Source organism: Phascolarctos cinereus, unplaced genomic scaffold (assembly GCF_003287225.1).
Source record: "Phascolarctos cinereus isolate Bilbo 61053 unplaced genomic scaffold, phaCin_HiC Scaffold_4;HRSCAF=312, whole genome shotgun sequence".
Taxonomy (NCBI): Eukaryota; Metazoa; Chordata; class Mammalia; order Diprotodontia; family Phascolarctidae; genus Phascolarctos; species Phascolarctos cinereus.
Window position 1 is genome coordinate 653,448,104 of NW_027555847.1, and position 15,983 is coordinate 653,464,086.

At 42.0% G+C, this 15,983-nt stretch overlaps 1 protein-coding gene across 3 annotated transcripts in view; it reads right to left on the bottom strand.

Moving 5' to 3' along the window:
- Positions 1 to 15,983, bottom strand: part of PPP1R16A (protein phosphatase 1 regulatory subunit 16A) — a 108,641-nt gene that overhangs the window by 45,479 nt on the left and 47,179 nt on the right. Inside the window, exons 2-3 of one of the 3 annotated variants that reach the window (XM_020995007.2) lie at positions 5,464 to 5,624; positions 2,424 to 4,087 (exon numbers count right to left, since the gene is read on the bottom strand). In XM_020995007.2, coding sequence (XP_020850666.1) covers positions 2,424 to 2,802 — 379 coding nt within the window. In that variant the 5' untranslated portion in view covers positions 2,803 to 4,087; positions 5,464 to 5,624. Of the gene's footprint in view, positions 1 to 2,423; positions 4,088 to 5,463; positions 5,693 to 15,983 lie in introns of all 3 variants that reach the window. The other 2 variants (XM_020995005.2, XM_020995008.2) reach the window with 2 other exon arrangements.

The window sequence follows — 15,983 nt, forward strand, 5'->3', positions numbered from 1 at the left end:
ACCTTCTTCCCTGCTCAAACCAGAATTCAGGCTGCTACTCTGCACATGAGCTCCAAGGATACACAGACTAAGGAGGGAGTTCTATACTGGACTGATGGAAAAGTATATTTGTGAGAGAAGGCAATCCTGCAGGGGAGTGTCTGGCTCATCAGTAACAAAAGCTCTTCATGCCTGGGAACCTTTCGTCATAAATAGTGGCAGCAGTATCCTCAGTTCCCTAAGTAGTAGGGTGGTAAAGATAAAAACCTGGCCAAAAAGTTCAGCAGGAGTAAAATCTGGGTGCAGTTCCTTTTCTGCTTAGGATATCCTTTATAACCTAGACATAGCGTATACCCTAAGTGGAGTATTTCTGTAACTTTTTCAAGCTGTGAAGTAGATCAGTAATTTGAGAGTGCCACATACCACAGCACCTCTGTGCCACAGGTTATAGGTTGCTAACCCCGGCAGTTCAAACTCCTCAACCTCCCATTCAAGGCTTTCCACAGAGTGACCCCACCCAACTACACCAACCTTATCTCTCCAGGCTTTCCAACACACTCTCCACTCCAGCCAGGTCAATCTTTTCCTCACAGCTAACTGAATCCAAGCTACAGTCATTCATGCCCTCCCCCATCTCAATTATTTAATATGGAGAGAAAGCATTACCTTAAGGTAAGGTATCTTAAGATACAGATTTACTTTGAAAGTGATTTTCTGCATTCTCATGGCTCACCCAGCTCATCTCACCTCCTTTATGAGGCCTTGTGGACAGCCCCAGCCCATGCTCACCACTTCTGACTTCCCCATGTGTCAACAATGCTGAATGATTACTTCCAGTTTAAATTACACAGTGCTGGTTACTGCCTCATATGGGTTGGTCTAGGGGAGTTGGTCTTCTCCTACCCCACAAAGACTCTAGAACAGACTAACAACCAACAGTTGTTTTCTAATTATTTCATGGATATTAATGTTTCCTTTCCAATAGGCTCTTCGGTTAGGATATCAGGTTGGGTTAGGAAGGCCTGGGTTCAAAATCCTGCTTTAGACACTTACTAGCTGTGTGACCCTAGACATGTCACTCTACATATCTGTACCTCAGCTTCCTTATCTGCAAAATGAGAGGGTTAGACTCAGTGGCCTCTAAGGCCCCTTCCAGATCTAGATCAATGATCCTGTGATTTGTGTACTTACTCTATTCAGCGAGACCCACAGTTTAAGAAGGGCTAAAGGGGTCTCGAGTGGGAAAAGTTTGAGAAGCCCTGCTCTATATAAGGTATAGCATAATAAAAAGAATACCAGACCAAAACTTAGTGCAGGACCTTAGGCAAGTCATTTCTCCCTCTGTAAATTGAAAGGGATGAACTTGATTTTCATGTTGCCTTTCTGCTCTAACATCACGATGAGTCTAAAATCCTAAGTTACTATCCTAGTATCACTTTGGATGGGGCTGGACAGAGAGTAAAGCACTCGAGGAACACTTGTAGTAGAACGGCATATTGGAAACAGTCATGATGCCACTTAATAGAGCTGTATAACCTTAAAACAAACCCCCTTCACCTCCTGGGGCCTCAGTTTTCTTATTTATAAAAACAGAGAGTTGGATCAGATGATCTCTTGGGTCTCTCAGCTCTCAAGCCCATGAATCTATGCTTGATGAATTAAACCCTATTGGTATAGCTCCAGGGGTACCAGCCTGGGAAAAGCAGAAGACACGGCTAGAACCAGACTGCCTAGAGCAATGCTTTTCTCCAGCCCCACTCCCATTTTAGACAACCCTCTGATGCATAGGAGGACTGAAGTGTCAGTGGATGTGCTCCTGTCTCTGAGGAGGATGGCCTAGGGAGAACAGCAGCTGTCCTGCTCCCTTATCCTCTGTAAGCCCTCTGAGCCTTTTCCTCCCTTTTTCATTGCACAAAGAGTGACCATACTTAAATACAGTTTACAAAGTGCTCACAACTACCCCATGGAAGGTTAGCAAAAGATTATCATGCCCAATTTGCATATTAGAAATCTGAGAAACAGAGCGGTTAAGTAACTAAGGCTCCAAGGATCATAAATCAAGAACTAAAAGGGACCTCAAAGACCATCTAATCCAATCCTCACATTTTGCAAATAAGGAAACTGAGGCCTAAGGCTCAAGGTCAGCCAGGTGGCAAATTTCAGAGATTAGAACTGAACCCAAAGCCTTTGCCTCCAGAGCCAACATTCACTATGCCGCTTTCTTGGGGTCATACACCTAGTACATGGCAGAACAAGGATTTGGGTTGAAGATCAATGTTCTTTTCACCAGACATCTGTTTTTCCATAATCTGGCAAGCTGAATGAAGAAAAGGTGACTGCCCCATAGCAGGAGCCCAGGAAAACGAGTTGCATTCCCATATGTGATGTTCTGGAGGCCAGAACCTTGTAGAGGTGGCTAGAGGCACCATTCCCAAGACCCTTACCTTCTTCCAGGTCATTGCGTGCCGCTGCTTCCAGCAAGGTGATACTTGGGGGGAAGAGCACGCGTTTCTCCTTGATTACAGCAGAGGTTTTACGCTTCTTTTCCAAGTGGCCCTTCTTGCCCTGGGCCTCTTTCTCAGCCTGGGCCCACTTCTTCAGTTGTTGGGCCCGCCTCTTCTGTGCATGCTTAAGCCGTTCTTGGGTACCCATCCTGCCCACCATGGGCATTTCTGCCAGGAGCTCCAGATGTTCAGCCATGGTGAAGGGCTGCCTCCAGGTAGGATGGGATAAGTTAGAGTAAGGGAGGGGAGGGAACAGGCTAGTCTGGGCCTGGACCCAAGGGATGAGGATGGTGGCCTGATCCAAGATCTCCGAGGGCATCCCCTGCCCAACACCTACTCCTCCTTGGGATTGCACTGTAGCTATTGTTCAGTTAGCTGCTCCATAATCCGAGCCTTTGACCCCAAAGGCAAGAAACTGCTCCATAGTGCTGAGCCTGGCTCTCAATAGTGCTACCTAGACAAGTCTGTGTCCAGGCAGCAGTATATCCAAACGATTCAATCCTAGCCTGGGAACTGTCACTATCTGCCTCCCCGCCCCAAAGCTCCCCAGTTCTGGTTCCTGAAGCCCTAGACCTCAGTGTCCAGAGATTGGGGCCCAAGTACCTTTCCTGTGACAACTGGAGAATAGGTAGAAGGAAAAGCTAGGCAAGCAATCCCCTCAGTGTCCCCTGACCCTCTGGGCTGTCACTGTGCTGATTAAGTTCAGTGCCCAAGGCACTGAAGATCTATGCCTACCCTCACCCCTTCTCCCGTCGCCTCCCCCCACAGGGTCAGGGTGCACAGCTAGTATGTGTGGTGTACAGCAGGCAGGATCCACTCAGCAGAGAAGCAGTCAATGAGACAGAAGCCAGTCTCAGTCCAGGGTCTGCTGCTAATTACCCTGATAAGGAGGCTCCAGCTTCCCAAGCCCCTGAAGGGCAGGGTAAGGGAGAACAATCACCAGTAAGTGATGGTCCCTCCAAGGGTACTGGCAGTATTCCTGACCTCCTCCTTCCAAGTCAGAGAATCAACAGGTCCAACCAGAGAGCTCCCCATCATCAGACCCTCTCCAATCTTCCACTCCTTTTTCCTTCTGCCCCTCCCAGCTTAGTCAGAATGTTGAGCTTCCCAGTGTCAGTTTATAGCCCCCATTACCATCATAAACGGATGGAGCACCAGTGGGGCAGCTCCTCCCCAAAGGGAGGGAACAGGAGATCAGCTATTAATGGAGGAAGGGAAGGAGCTTGTCAGGTTGTCAAGTTGTTGTTGAAGGAGGTTGGGGTCTTTCTCTGCCAAGCTCTAGAAGTTTCTTCTTTCCAAGACTCAAGACTGGTACCTGATCTACCAAGGCCTTGCTGGAGTTAGGCTGTCCAGCTAGCTCCCTTCTTCATAGTAAGTTGATTTGCCCAAGTTCTCTGGCTCCTGTCCAGCACAGGAGTGGGCCTCTCCAGCCCAAATGCAGTGGAGGGTGGGCAAGCAGGCAGATGGGCAGGCAGGCAGGCAGGCAGGTCAGTGCTGGGAGAGTACCTGGCTCCTCCTCAGTACAGCATGCCTGGGTACACACCACCTTGCACTGCCCTGCCACTCCACTCACAAAGACAGACAGGCAGGCGGCGACCAGGGACCTGAAGAGGAAAGAACAAGGGGAAACATCAAAGAAGGCATGAAGGGGACAGGGGAGGGAAGGGGGGAGAAGGCATCAGCTCTCTCAAATCGACTGAGAGGTGGCCAGGCCAATACCTACTGAAAGACACAGTTTAGACAGTAGTGTAAGATCTTACTTCCATACAATACAGCCCCAAAGTTTCCCCTGTCCCTCCATCCATCTACATTCCTATCCTCTCATTACAGCATACCTTCCCTCCCTCTCTACCCACCCTCAACAGAATGGAGAGGGCTCTCATTCAGTAGGAACCTAGGCTCTGTTTTCCTGGGGTGGGGCAAATGCAAAGCCACTGCTTAAAATGTTTTAATGTCCTTAAAACCCAATTGCCTGTTGAATGAAGGTCAAACTCCTCACTCCCAACAGTCAAGACTTCCCACAATCTGGATCCAATCTACCCACTTCAAGTACATCTTCAGCTGAATGACAGTACTGATTGCCTCTTTATGTAACCCATGCTTCCCTACATGGAACTTTTGCCAACTGTTTCCCCTCCTGGAATGTTGGCCTGCTTTCACCTCTCTACCACTCTGCCATCCATGGGCTGAAATCCTATTCTTTAAGATCAAACTCCAGTGCCACCTCCTTCATGAAGCCTTCCCTGATTCCCTTTGATGAAAGTCATCTCCACTTCATCAAAATTCTTACGACATCTTATATATACCGCTCTCTGTATTTTAGCTATTTCTGTCCACATGCTATCTACCCTACTAGACAGCTAAGAGTAAGGGACTTAGTAGGTACTTAATGTTTATTAAATAAATGAGTAAACAAATAAACAAATTGAAATAAGTTTCAAATATCCCCTCATACAAAATTGTGTGACTACAAATTACTCAACTTCTCAAAGTCTCAGTTTCTTCATCTGTAAAATGGGGATAAAAGTATTTGCACTACTTAACCCCATAGGATTACTGTGAAGAAAGTGATTCGTAAATCCTAAAGTACTATATAAATATGAGTTATTGTTCTTATCTAGCCTAGAATTGAACATCTCAAAGTTGGAAGGAACTTCAAAGGTCATCTAGTTCAATCTTCATGAACATTCAATCCACTTTACCATATACTCGACAAATAAGCATCCAATCTTTCCTTGAAGAAACTTTGGTGAGGAGAAACTCACTACCTCCCACAGCAGCTCATTCCACTTTTACACAGCTCTGTCAGAAGGGTTTTGTTTTGTTTCGTTTTTGGCATGGAGCCGAAATCTATCTTTCTGCCATCCCTTACGGTGTGGAATTAGGATTTAAATAAAACAAATCTAAGCCCTTTTTCACATGCTAGTTCAAATACTTGAAAACAATTACAGTGTTCCCCCAAAGTTTTCTACATACTAACCATATTCAGTTCCTTCTGAGAATCTTCACGTGGCATGTTCTCAAAACGCAGATGGCACAGTCACAACCACTCTGATCACGCTCCTTGGACACTCTCCAGCTTATCAATGTTCTTTCTATACTGTGGCACACAGTCCCGAACACAATGCTCCAGATGGGAATCTGAGCAGGGCAGAGTGCAGAGGGACAATTACCTTCTTAGTCCCGGTGTCTCTCAGAGAGGCCTAAGGCTGCATTTCAGAAAAGGAAAGAAGCTGAAAAGGAGACTGGAACACCAGACTTGATTCTGACAAACAACAAATGGGTACTGCAGCAGAAATCAGTTGAGCCAAATTCTGGCAAAGATGGCTACCTAAACAAGAGAGTAAGCCACCCAGCTTACACATAACTACTCCAACAAAACCCTGAAATTCATACTACACCAAAAGGGATCCAGAAGCATCTTCCACCTCAAAACTATCAAAAGCGTAAGGGAAAAAGGAAAAGGGGTTCCCTTCTACTTTAAGCAAAGAGATTGTCATGTGACCAGAGATAGGACAAATGTAGCCTATAAGACGTTAAGTTGAGAGGCAGCAAAATCAGAGGGTTCCCCTTAGAAAGCCCTAAGATGGTCAAAAAGCCCCACACTGGGGACCCTGAAAGCCTCAGGGAGCAGTACCAGGCAGTAACCAGCCAAGTGCTGACGAACACAGTGCAAACAGACTGGGACAGTAAGGGCTATTATATTACTTAATGCTCTGTCCTGAGATATCAGAAGGGGCCCTAAAGATCCAGTGCTTTGAACCCCAAAGATCCAGAGGAGCCTAAACCCAAGAAGTAGGGGTCATCCCTAGCACTCTGGGGACCCAAGGTAAGACCAAGCAGGGCTAATCATTCCACTCAAAAGTGCAGCAAGGGATAAACCCTGGATCTGCCACAACGATGGAATCCAGGTAATGAAGCTAGAGAGATAAATACATAAAAGAACACACCCATAAGTATCAATAATTATTACATGTCTGAACCCTTAACAAACACAAGCATAGGAAAAATGGATTTCATAAGGATTCTATGAACATACCTAGAAAAAATAGAGCAAGAGATATTTATTTTTTTATTTTTAGGCCATTGGGGTTAAATGACTTGCCCGGAGTCACACGGTTAGTAAGTGTCAAGTGTTTGGTCTGAGGCCGGATTTGAACTCAGGTCCTCCCGACTTCAGGGCCGGCGCTCTATCCATTGCACCACCTAGCTGCCCCCGTACAGCAAGAGATATAAAAATGAAATAAAAGCCCTGAAGGAAATAACTGGAAGATGAATAGGTAGATTAAAAGACAAGTGGTAAACTTTACCCAAGAAAGAAAATCTCTGAAAACCAGAACAGGCCACGCAGAAATAAATGGTTCCATGAAATAATAAGATATATTAGAAGAAAATAAAAAGATTGGAAAAAAATGGAAGAAAATTTAAGATAATTGAGATAAAAAAACAACTTATCTGGAAACAAGTCAAGAGAAAATTTAAGAAGCAAGGGGCAGCTAGATGGTACAGTGGATAGAGCTTTGGCCTTGGAGTCGGGAGGATTTCAGTTCAAATCTGGCCTTAAGACACTTGACACTTACTAGCTGTGTGACCCTGGGCAAGTCACCTAACCCTGACTGCCTCATCAAAAAAAAAAAATTTAAGAATGGACTCCTTATATGCCATGATTTTTAAAAGCACTAGGCACTCTTTTACAAGGAATCACAGATGAAGATTACTCAAATCTATCAGAACCAGAGGACAAAGTAATGACAGAATGAATTTACCCATTGTGCTGAAAGGAACCCCAAAAGGAATAGTCCCAGGAATGTCAAAGCTAAAATCTAAACTCTTACATCAAAGAAAAAAAATTGCAAGTATCCAAAAAGACAGTTCAAGAGCCAAGATGCTACAGGCCAGTTTACATAGTACCTAGTAGCTTTGTTCCAAAAGGCAAAAGATATGAGCTTATAATCAAGAAAAACTTACTCTGCAAAACTAAATGTAATCCTACTGGGAAAAAAATGGATTTTTAATGGAATTGAGGACTTTAAAGTATTTCTGATGAAAAGACCATAGCTGAGTAAAAATGCTGAAACACAAACATAAGGGTCTGGAGAAACCTAAAAAGGTACATTTATTTGAGCATTTGGGAAGAGCTACATGATGCTATGGCACTAATGTTCTAATGGGGGAAAAGAAACAAGTAGTCCTTTGAAATTTTAATGACTTCATGGGGTACTGAGGGAGTTTAGTTAGAAAAAGAGGTGCTAGGGGGCGGAGCCAAGATGGCCGAGTGAAAGCAGTGACTTGCTTGAGCTCTCCCCCAAACCCCTCCAAACACTCATCAAAAATGGCTCTAAACAAATTCTGAAGCAGCAGAACCCACAAAAAGACAGAGTGAAACAAATTTCCAGCCCAAGACAACCTGGATGATTGATCAGAAAGGTGTATCACACAGGGCTGGGAGCGCAGCGCCCGCAGCAAACCTGGAGCAGGCCTCAGAGGAGTGAATCACGGGCAGCTGTGAAGCTTTCCAGACTCCTCAATCCACAAATGCCAAAGACAACTTAGAAGGTCAGTGGGAAAAGTCTCTTTCTGCAGTGCTAAGAGAGGAAGGCGGGGTCTCAGCTCCATTCCCCAAGAGCATGGCGTGGGGGGGGGCAGCTGCTTCCCAAGCTTCCGGCCCACAGACTGAGGGGGAATCCAGTGGCTGATCAGAGAGGGATTGCACGGATCTCTTGGCCAGTGTTGAAGCAGGAATCTCTTGCTTTGCCCGTGTTTGGATCTGGGTCACAGTTCTGAGCGGCAGTGCTGGGGTGAGGAGGAGCGCTGGCATGGTGGAGCTTGTACTGGCTGTAGAGAGGAACCCCTCCTCACAGTTACGGGACAGAAAGGAGTACTTGTGGTCACAGGCCAGGAAAGGAGTAAACACTTCGCCCCTTATCATACCACCTTGGAAGAACTGAAAATTTCCAAGTCCCTACAAGTATCTCTAAAAACAGCTGTACAAACCCCTGAAGCTTGGGACAGTACATTCTCTACATTGGAAGCAGACTCTTACCTTAACAAAGAGTTTAAAACTCAAGTAATTGGCCAAGATCATGAGCAAGCAGCGCAAAAAGAGTCAGACTATATTATCTCACTTTGGTGAAAAAGAAGATCAAAATATACAACCAGAAGAAGACAACAAAGTCAAAGCTCCTACATCCAAAGCCTCCAAGAAAAATATGAATCAGTCCCAGGCCTTGGAAGAGCTCAAAAGGGATTTTGAGAAGCAAGTAAGAGAAGCAGAGAAAAACTGGGAAGAGAAATGAGAGTGATGCAAGAAAATCATGAAAAACAAGTCAACAGCTTGCTAAAGGAGACCCAAAAAAATACTGAAGAAAATAACACCTTAAAAAATAGCCTAACCCAAATGGCAAAAGAGGTCCAAAAAGCCAATGAGGAGAAAAATGCCCTAAAAAGAAAAATTGGCCAAATGGAAAAGGAAGTCCAAAAGATTACTGAAGAAAATACTTCCTTAAAAATTAGAATAGAGCAATTGGAAGATAGTGACTTTATGAGAAATCAAGACACTATAAAACAAATCCAAAAGAATGAAAAATTAGAAAACAATGTGAAATATCTCATTGGAAAAACAACTGACCTGGAAAATAGATCCAGGAGAGAGAATTTAAAAATTATTGGACTATCTGAAAGCCATGATCAAAAAAAGAGCCTAGACATCATCTTTCAAGAAATTATCAAGGAAAACTGCCCTGATATTTAGAACCAGAGGGCAAAATAGAAATTGAAAGAATCCACAGATCTCCTCCTGAAAGAGATCCCCAAAGGAAAACTCCTAGGAATATTATAGCCAAATTCCAGAGTTCCCAGGTCAAGGAGAAAATATTACAAGCTGCCAGAAGGAAACAATTCAAGTACTGTGGAAACACAATCAGGATAACACAAGATTTAGCAGCTTCTACATTAAAGGACCACAGGGCATGGAATATAATATTCTGGAGGGCAAAGGAGATAGGATTACAACCAAGAATCACCTACCCAGCAAAACTGAGTATAATCCTTCAGGGGAAAAAATGGTCATTCAGTGAAATAGAGGACTTTCAAACATTCCTGATGAAAAGACCAGAGAATAGAAAATTTGACTTTCAAATACAGGACTCAAGTGGAACATGAAGAGGTAAACAGGAAAGAGAAATCATAAGAGACTTATTAAGATTGAACTGTTTACATTCCTGCATGGAAAGATGATATTTATAACTCATGAGACCTTTGTCAGTATTAGGGTAGTTGGAAGGAAAAAAATTACATGTATGTATAGATAGATAGATAGAGGGCACGGGTGAGTTGAAGATTAAGGGGTCATATCTGAAGAATGGAGTTGAGGGATGAGGGAGGATTGTACTCGGAGAGGAAGAAGGGGAGAGGTGGATTGGGGTAAATTATTTCACAAAAAAAAAAACAGAAAAGAAAGTCTCTTACAGTGGAGGGGAAACAGGGGAAGGTGAGAGGGAATGAGTGAATCTTTTCTCATAGGATTTGGCTTAAGGAGGGAATAATACACATTCATTGGTATGGATCTGTCTTACCCTACAGGAAAATAGGGGGAGAAGGGGACAAGGGAGCAGGGGGATGATAGAAAGGAGGGCAGATTGGGAAAGGGGATAATCAGAAGTTAAATACTTCTGAGGAGGGACAGGGTCAAAGGAAAGAATAGAATAAATGGGAGGGCAGGATAGGATTAAGGGAAATAGAGTTAGTTTTTTATAACATGTGTACTATGGAAGTGTTTTGCATAACTGCACATGTACAACCTGTATTGAGTTGCTTGCCTTTTCAATGAGGGTGGGTGGGGAGGGAGGAAGAGAGAAAATTTGAAACCTAAAAGTTTTAAAAACATATGTTTAAAAAAAATGTTTTCACATGCTACTGGGAAATAAGAAATACAGGAAATGGGGTAGAGAAGTCTATCCTGCCCTACAGGAAAATAGAAGGGGAAGGGGATAAGAGAAGGGCAGAGAGAAGAGAGGACAGACTAGGGGAAGTGATATTCAGGATGCATGCCATCTTGGGGTGGGGGAGGGGGAGATGGGGGAAATTTGGAACTCAGGAGCTTGTGGAAGTGAGTGTTGAAGGCTAAAAATAAGTTTATATAAAAAAAATAAAAAATTTTAAAAAAGAAAAAGAAAAAGAAAAAGAGGTCCTAGGGTAGACTGGTTCTGTTCTGAGAATATGATGGGGTGAAAGAGAAGGAAGGCAAAAGGAGGAATACAATAGTGTAGAAAGGAAAAACAAGGATGTTGACCTTGCTATTGGCAGCTAGATGGTGGTATGGATAAAGGTCCAGGCCTTGAGTGAGGAAGACCTGAGTTCAGATATGGTCTTGGACATGTAATAGCTGTGTGACCCTTTCCCTCATCTGTAAAAAGGGGATAATATTTACCTCTCAGGGTTGTTGTGAGGATCAGATGACATAATACTTGTAAAGTGCTTAGCACTGTGCTTGGCACATGACAAAGGCTATATAACTATTATCTCTATCATCACCATCATTATCTTACAAATGGGGTGTGTAAGGAGAAGAATATGCAGACATGGAAGAATGGGCAGGGAGAGTGGGCATCAGCTGAACCTCACTCAGCTGAAATGGACAAAGGTGAGTTAACACAGACATACACAAGAGTCTGGTGTGAAAATACATAAAACTCAACAGGGAAACAAGTTTGGATAGGAAAGAGGGGAATTAAAAACGGAGGACAATATCAGGGAGAGACTAGGCAAAAGCAAAGCAAACTTCCCAGTCTTACAGGGAGGAATTAAAGAGGCAAGAATTGAAAAGAACTAGAATCCAAGGGAATGGATGAACAAATTGTGGTAAATGAATGTAATGGAATATTACTGGACCATAGCAAATATGAACTGATTTAGAGTGAAGTGAGCACAACCAGGTGAACAATTTATATAAGGAAAACAACAATGTAAATAAAAATAACTTTGAAAGAACTCTTATCAAAGCAATAACCAACCACATGTCCAGACAAACTATGATGACACATGTATACACACCTCTTGACAGAAAGGTGAGGGATACAACGGGGAGAAGGAGATAAACATTTCTGGACATGGCTACTGTTTGGGTAAATTTTGATTGGCTGTGCTTATTTGTTACAAGCTTTGTTTGTTTTCCTTTTGTCTTGGTTATTGGAAGGAAGGAGAGAAGGATGTTGGGTAGGTAGCAATAGTGATGTCCAAAAAGAGGGTCACTGCAACATTTTTTTAAATGTACACAAGTGAGAAGGTGGGCCAAGATGGCAAAGAAAAGGCAGGGACTCTCCTGAGCTCTCCCAAATTCCCTTCCAAACAACTTTAAAATAATACCTCAAAATGAATTCTGGAGTGGCAGAACCCCAAAAAAGGACAGGGTGAAACACTGTTCTAGCCCAAGGTCCTGGGTAGGAACAGTGTGTTGCACTGGAGTGAGAGTGTAGCACGGTGCAGTGAAGGTACCTCCCCAGAAAGCCAGCAGTATGCAGCGCCTCAGCAGGCTTTGGGGGCAACTGAATTGGCAGCAGTAGCTCCTGAACTGTTAGCCCACAAATGGTAAAGGGGTCAGGCAACTGTCAGGAGGAGATTACAAAAGTCCTTTTGCTGGCATGGGGTGTAGAACTCTGTTGCATTGCCCCTACATGGATCTGGGTTGCAGTCCTGGGGTCCTAGTCCTAGGGCCACGAGGAACACTAGCACACAGAGCATGTAACTGCAGGGGAGTGGGGATCCTGGTCACAGTTCCAGGGCAGAAAAGAGAGTATGAGATCACTCACAGAACATAAGCCAGGAGAATACTAAACACACCTCTCCTTAGATTATACCATTTTGAAAGAACTGAAAACTTACAGATTCCCAGAACTAGCCTCTGAGAATAGATGCAAAAAAACCGTAAGCATTAGACAGTGACCCCTCCACCTCAGAAGTAGAGCCCAACTTTAACATAAAGTCAAAAGTCAAGAAATAGGCTCTAAAAATATTTAATCATTCTTCAGCTATTTCATGTCTGACTCTTTGTGACCCATTGGGGTTTTCTTTGCAGAGATATTGGAGTGGTTTGCCATTTCCATTTCCAGCTCATTTTATACATGAAGAAACTGAGGGAAACAAATTTAAGCGACATGCCCAGGGTCACACGGCCAGCGAGTGTCTGAGGTCACATTTGAATTCAATTCTTCCTGATTCCAGGCCTGGAACTTTAGTCACTGCACCACCTAGTGGCTCCTGGAAAAATAAGCAAACAACCAAAAAAAAAAAAAGACCTGACCTTAGAAAGTTACTTTGGTGACAGGGAAAAGCAAAACACAAAATCAGAAGAAGACATCACAATCAAAACAGGTACAACCAAAGCCTCAAAGAAAAATGTAAATTGGTCTCAGGCCCATAAAAAGAATTCCTGGAAGAGCTCAATAAGGATTTGAAAACTCAAGTAAAAGAGTTAGGAGGGAAATTGGAAAAAGAAACAAGAGTGATACAAGAAAATCATGAAAAAAGAGTCAACAGCTTGGTAAAGGATGCATTAAAAAAAACAACAACATTGAAGAAAATAACATCTTGGGCTATAAAAATGTGCATCCCTTTGACCCAGCAATAGCACTTCTAGGGCTATATCCCAAAGAGATCACACAAATGGGAAAAGGACCCAAAATATTTATAGCAGCTCTTTTTGTGGTGACAAAGAACTGGAAATTGAGAGGATGTCCATCAATTGGGGAATGGCTGAACAAGCTGTGGTATATGAATGTAATGGAATACTATTGTACTATAAGAAATGATGAATAGGCTGACTTCAGAAAAACCTGGAAAGACTTGTATGGTCTGATGCTGACAGAAATGAGCAGAACCAGGAAAACGTTGTACACAGTAATAGCCATGCTGTGCGATGAGATAGACTTAATCAGCAATGCAAAGATTTTAGATATCTCCAAAGGCCTCATGATGGAAAATGCTATCCACATCGAAAGAAAGACCTATGGAGTTTGAATGCAGATCGAAGCATACCATTTGCTATTTTTTTTCTTCTGTTGTGTTTTGTTTCCTCTTTTTGGTGGTTCCTCCTATTGGTTCTAATTCTTACTTACAACATCACTAATGTGAAAATATGTTTAAGAAGAATGTGTGTATGTATGTGTGTGTGTGCGTGTGTGTGTATATATATATATATATATATATACACATATATATATATACACATAGCCTATATCAGATTGTGCACTATCTTGAGGAGAGAAGGTGGGGAGGGAGGAGGAGAAAAATTTAAAACTCAAAAGCTTATGGAAGTGATTGTTGATAATTCAAAACAAAAAATAAAAAAATGCATAAGAAAAAAAAAGAAAATAATATCTTAAAAAACAGAACTGGCCAAATGGTAAAGGAGGCACAAAAATCCCACTGAAGGGAAGAACTCCTTAAAAAGCAGAATTGAACAAATGGAAAAGGAGACACAAAAGTTCACCGAAGAAAATAACTCTTTAAAAACTAGAATTGAGCAAGTGGAAGCTAATGACTCCATGAAATATCAAGAAACAATCAAACAAAATCAAAAGAATGAAAAAATAGAAGAAAATATGAAATATCTGATTGGAAAACCTGATCTGGAAAACAGATCAAGGAGAGATAAGTTTAGAATTACTGGACTACCTGAAAGCTTTCAAGAAATTGTCAAGGAAAACTGCCCTGATATTCTAGAACTAGCGAGTAAAATAAAAATTGAACGAATGCATTGATCACTTCCTGAAAAAGATCCAAAATGAAAACTCCCAGGAATATTATACTAAATTCCAGAGTTTCTATGTCAAGGAGAAAATACTGCAAAGCAGCCAGAAAGAAACAATTGAAAAATCATGGAGCCACAGTCAGGATAACACAAGATTTAGCATTTCTATGTTAAAGGATCAGAGGGCTTGGAATATGATATTCCAGAAAGCAAAGGAGCTAAGATTACAACAAAAAATCACCTACACAGCAAAACTGAGTATAATCCTTCAGGGGAAAAATGGATATTCAGTTAAATAGAGGAGTTTCAAACATTCCTAATGAAGATACCAGAGCTGAAAAGAAAATCTTACTTTCAAATACAAAACTTAAGAGATGCATAAAAAGATAACTAGGGAAGAGATATCATAAGGGATTCAATAAAGTTAAATTGGCAATATTCCTACATGAGAAGATGACACTTGTAACTCCTAAGAACTTTATCATTATTAGGGCAGTTAGGAATATACATAGACAAAGGGCATGAGTGTGAGTGAATATGATAGGATTACTTAAAAAAAATAAAATTAAGGGATGAGAAAGAGAGATGCACTGGGACAAGGGGGAAGGGAGGGGTAGAATGGGGTAAATTACCTTACATAAAGGAGATGTGAAAACTTTTACACTGGAGGAGAAGATGGGGAAAGTCAGGGGTGGGGAGCACTTGAACCTTACTCTCATTGGAATTGGCTCAAAGAACAAATAACATACATACTCAGTTGGGTACAGAAATCTATCTTGTCCTACAAGAAAGTAGGAGAAGAAGAAGATAAAAGAGTAAGAGAAGGGAGGGAGAACTGATAGAAGTGAGGGCAGATTGGGGGAGGCAGTAGTCATAAGTAGAACACTTTTAAGGATGGACAGGGTGAAAGAAGAAAGTACAATAAATGGGGAAAACAGAATGGAGGGAAATACACAGTAATTGTTAACTGAAAATTTTTTTACAAGTTTCTCTGGTAAAGACCTCATTTCTCAAATACATAGAAAGCTGAGTCAAATTTATAACAATACAAGTCATTCCCCAAATGCTAAACAGCAAAGGATATAAATAGGCAGTTTTCAAACAAAATAATCAAAGCTATCTATAGTCATGTGAAAAAATGCTCTAAATCATTATTGATTAGAGAAATTCAAATTAAAACAACTTGGAGGTATCATTCCACACCTATTAGATAGGACAATATGTCAGAAAAGGAAAATGACAGATGTTGGAGGGGATGTGGGAAAACTGATGCACTGTTGGTGAAGCTGTAAATGGTAAATCAACCATTCTAGTGAGCAATTTGGCTCTATGCCCAATGGGCTATAAAACCATGCATACCCTTTAACCCAACAATACCACTACTAGATCTGTATCCCAAAGAGGTTAAAAAAAGAAAAGAAAAAGGACCTATATGTGCAAAAATATTTATAGCAGCTCTTTTTTTGTGGTGGCAAAGAATTGGAAATTGAGGGGATACCCATCAATTGGGAAATGGCTGAAAAAATTGTGGTATATGATTGTGATGAAATGCTATTGTGTTATAAGAAATGCTCTCAAAAAAACTAAAAAAAAAAACTCAGCAAGATGCTCTCAGAAAAATCTGGACTTACATGACCTGATGCCAAGTGAAGTGAGCAGAACCAAGAGAACAGTGTACACAATAACAGCAATACTGTGCAATGATCTACTGTGAATGACTTAGCTATTCTCAACAATACAGTAATCCAGGAAAA